At 45.8% G+C, this 3728-nt stretch overlaps 1 protein-coding gene across 2 annotated transcripts in view; it reads left to right on the top strand.

Annotated features, from left to right (window-relative positions):
* The first annotated feature begins 573 nt into the window (after positions 1–573).
* Positions 574–3728, top strand: part of FAM213A (family with sequence similarity 213 member A) — an 11315-nt gene continuing 8160 nt past the window's right edge. Inside the window, exon 1 of one of the 2 annotated variants that reach the window (XM_019471947.1) lies at positions 574–658. Coding sequence is in view for 1 of the 2 variants with exons in the window: in XM_009278812.2 (XP_009277087.2) it covers positions 2875–2884 (10 nt within the window). In the remaining variant the exon portion in view is untranslated. Of the gene's footprint in view, positions 659–2796; positions 2885–3728 lie in introns of those variants that run through there. The other variant, XM_009278812.2, reaches the window with a different exon arrangement.

Genomic DNA, 3728 nt, shown 5'->3' with positions numbered 1-3728 from the left:
GGCACGGCAAGGTCGGTGAAAGACAGAGCGGCAGCCTGCTTCGTTCCTGACGCGTCGGTTTGGTCCCGGGTGCGATCGCGCTACTCGGGCTGAAGAAATCCACCGAACGCGCCTTGGGGCTGCTTGAAGTAAGCAGCGCAGGGTCCTCCCAGCCTGCTCTTCTGGAACGGCGGGGGCAACCTCCCCGTCAGACCTGGTTCATAGCAGGCGGCAGAAAGGGTGAACCAGGTTGTGGGGAAGCTGTTCTCGGCTGGGCGTATCTGAGACGAATGCGTTACAGCCCTATTTATGCATAGGGCCGCCCTTGCTGAATGGGTTGGAGCTGAAGCGTGTATTGATTATCTTGTATTTTTGCTTTTAGTAACGAATAATTTTGCTCTTAGGAATTGTGGAATGTGAGGGATGTGAAAGTTAAAACATAAGCAAGGCCTAAGAAGCCAGAAAGGTGGAAAAATAATTCTTAATTTACGCTTGAATCTGTAGGAGCACGGCTGGGTGGGAGCAGGAGGGGCCGCTTGCTGCCTAGCGGGTCGCTGTGTTTTTGGTGAACGCTGATTTGCATTATTAGTGGGTCTGTTGGTACCCCCCTTCTTCCCCCACCTCTGCAGCCTGCCACAGTGTGCAGCTTTCCTGCTCTGGATCCCCAGCAGACCCAGCAGTGAGTTTAGCCTGTAGTATCTTCACATAAGTACTTTTTGCAGTTCTGTGCTCTGGTACTTCTTCCCATCTCCGTGGTACCTCCATTTTGCTGATTGAGCAGAGATTTGAATTCTCCTATACACGCTATCTAGCAGCCTGTTCCTTGCTGATTGAGCAGAGATTTGAATTCTCCCATACATGCTATCTAGCAGCCTGTTCCCTCTGAATAAACCTAGAGAGTTGGAAGATTCCAGAGTGTTCTGCCAGAGCTCTTTGCTCTCCCTTGCTCAAAAGAAAAGGCTCCTTGAGATGCTGGGTTTCTTTAAAACATTCTCAGAATGGGGGGGGTTATTTGGCCTAACAACTAACTTCCTTTCAAAAGAAGGAGTATGGTTTGCTTGCTTGACACAGCAACTTTCTCTTCAGCTAGAGCCAAGCGCAGTGTTGTACTGAATTCGGTAATGAAACATGCGCAGACTGGGAAGAAACCTGAAAAGATGACTTATTCTCAACACAAGGAATGGTTTGTTACAGGCTCTTGACAATGGCGAAAAGAAAATAAAGAAGTCCCTCGTGTTGTGAAAGTCCCTTACATTCATGCCATCAGAAATATTAGGAGGCTTCTTTGTGCGTTGATTTTGGCGTTTAAAGGACAATTTAGGTTGGAAGGGACCTCTGAAGTTTCTCCAGTCAAATCCCTATTTAAAGCAGGGCTCATTTTGAAGATCGGTCAGGATGCTGTATTTTGTAATCCTTACTGGTATTTAAAAGCTCATGAAATCTTGACGAGCATGTTACCAGGTTATTGTGAATTGTAAATTTTCTTTATAGGAGTTAGAGTACAAAGATATTTGTAATCGTATGACTCATTTCTGGGGGGAACGTCTCATAAAAAATAATCAGCTCAACTTATGTTTGGGATATGCAAGTTGTGACAAAGCTCCGAAAGATTTTTAGGCTCGATACGGAATGTCTTGGGGAAGTTGGGAGTGGGAGAGAAGGGAAGAATAAGCAATGGTCAAAGCCATTTTAGACTAGGGTATATGTGCTGGTGCGGTCCAGCTTGTGAGAGTGCCCACTGAGTGTTTCCACTTTTGCTCAGCTGTCGTCTTAGGAAAAGTATGTAAGTAAATCTGTGTGCTACCCTGAGTTTTATTGACAACTTGAAAACAGACTTTCCAGGTTTTTTTGACACAGCTGCAATGGGTCCTGTTTACACTGCTAAAATAAATGTTTAAGGAGAGCTATCCTCTTAACGACAATTTTGTCTCTGGTTGTGGGTGGAAGGGAAATGAGACATCTAGAAAACCATGTTTTAACTGGTCTTGACACAAAATGAAGATCATCAGCTGGCACTTATGACGGGATTAAGACAAAGCTTGTTTAAATTCTGGTTAGTGGAGTACTGGCAGACCATAAAATAACTCACTGTTATCTTGGAGGTCTCTTGTGGTCACCACAAAAACACACAAAAAGATGTTTTTCCTTTTTTCTTGGCCTCTGCCAAAGAAACTTCTCTGTAAAGAGAAGTGCTCCTTCCCCTCTGGAGGTTTTAGCAGAGCTGAGAGCTTGCAGATCTGATTCCAGAGAAAATGATGCTCTTTAGCGAGGGGATGTTGCCACTAAAGTAGGTAGCCTAGCATAGAAACGCTGGGTTAGTTGGGTTAATTCACCAGTACAGCCTCTATATTGAAGCTTTTTTCTAACATTGTGCATTGTGATGGCTTTTTAGTTGTTTCCAGGGTTGTTTGTATTGTTGGAGTGCGGGGCGGGGGTTAGAAGTAGAAGAGACTGAAACATAGGGAAAATACTACTTATAAAAATGCACAGCTCTACAGAAAAGCACAGTTTAGCATGCAGAAGTTCAGTGCTGTGTTCCCAGCTTCAGAAAAGCTTTCTGTAATTCCCGTTCCCTGCACCCACCCACCCCATAAAGAGGGTAACCATGTGTTCGGAAAAAAAAAAAAAAAAAAAAAAGTTGAACGATTAAGATACCTTTAAAACAATGGTGCTGTGGATTGGACAGCTGCTCTTTCGTAACTGCCGCAGGGCGACTCTGGCACGGATTGCTCAGAGACGCCAAGAGCCAGGTCCTGGCCGCAGGGCAAAAGCTCCAGAGCTGGACTCCTGCCTAGTCCTGCCCACTCGCCACCCGTGGCAGCGCAGTTTGTCTTCTCTCCTGCCTGCGCTCGCATTCAGGGGGAGCTGGTGGTGGCTGATGCTCCCGCAGGCTGCATGGGTTCTGGTGAGTGCGTGCACCTAAATGTTAAAGGCTTACGGGATGTTCTGTTGTATCTTCTCCTCGTGGATTATGGCTTACGGGATGCTTTGTTGTATCTTCTTATTGTGGGTTGTCGGGTGATGTTTAAAAACTCATAGAGTTTGATCACAAGGCAATAGCATTTGTATTTGAAGGTGGGGTGGAGGGTTGTGAAGTTACTTTGAGCTTCAGATTTCCTTGATGAACAGCAGCTAAACAGAAATGAAGCTGCTAGTTGCAAACGCTCAGCTGTTTTCCATTTAGTCTCTTCATTTGGGGTTCAGTGACATAGATGTGTAAGGGTTCAGCCTGCCTTGTTAGCAAATATTTTCATAATCCTGGCTGCTATTTCCCAAACGTATTTTTCAAAGTGGCTCACTATGGTGTTTGCTTAGCAGGGGAGGAATTTCAGTATCACCATGTAGAGCTGCTTCTTCCATTCCCCTATTTATTTAAATAGCAAAAGATTCGCATATTTGAATAGGGTTTTTTTGTCACTGAGTAGAGACCAAAGAGTCCAATTAAACTAAAGAGGTGTGTTGACTAAGCTGAGGGAACTGGGGTTGTTTAGCCTGGAGAAAAGGAGGCTGAGGGGAGACCTCATCGCTCTCTACAACTCCCTGAAAGGAGGTTGTAGCGAGGTGGGGGTCGGTCTCTTCTCCCAGGTAACAAGCGATAGGACAAGAGGAAACGGCCTCAAGTTGTGCCAGGGGAGGTTTAGATTGGACGTGAGGAAAAACTTCTTTACTGAAGGAGTGGTTAAACATTGGAAGAGGCTGGCCCGGGGAGGGGGGGGGGCCCCCTCCCCGGGGGGTTTTTAAAGAAGTGT

This window comes from Aptenodytes forsteri, unplaced genomic scaffold (assembly GCF_000699145.1).
Source record: "Aptenodytes forsteri isolate BGI_AS27 unplaced genomic scaffold, ASM69914v1 Scaffold226, whole genome shotgun sequence".
NCBI classification, from domain to species: Eukaryota; Metazoa; Chordata; class Aves; order Sphenisciformes; family Spheniscidae; genus Aptenodytes; species Aptenodytes forsteri.
Note: the sequence above shows the minus strand (reverse complement) of the source record. Positions and strands in the feature narration are given on the sequence as shown.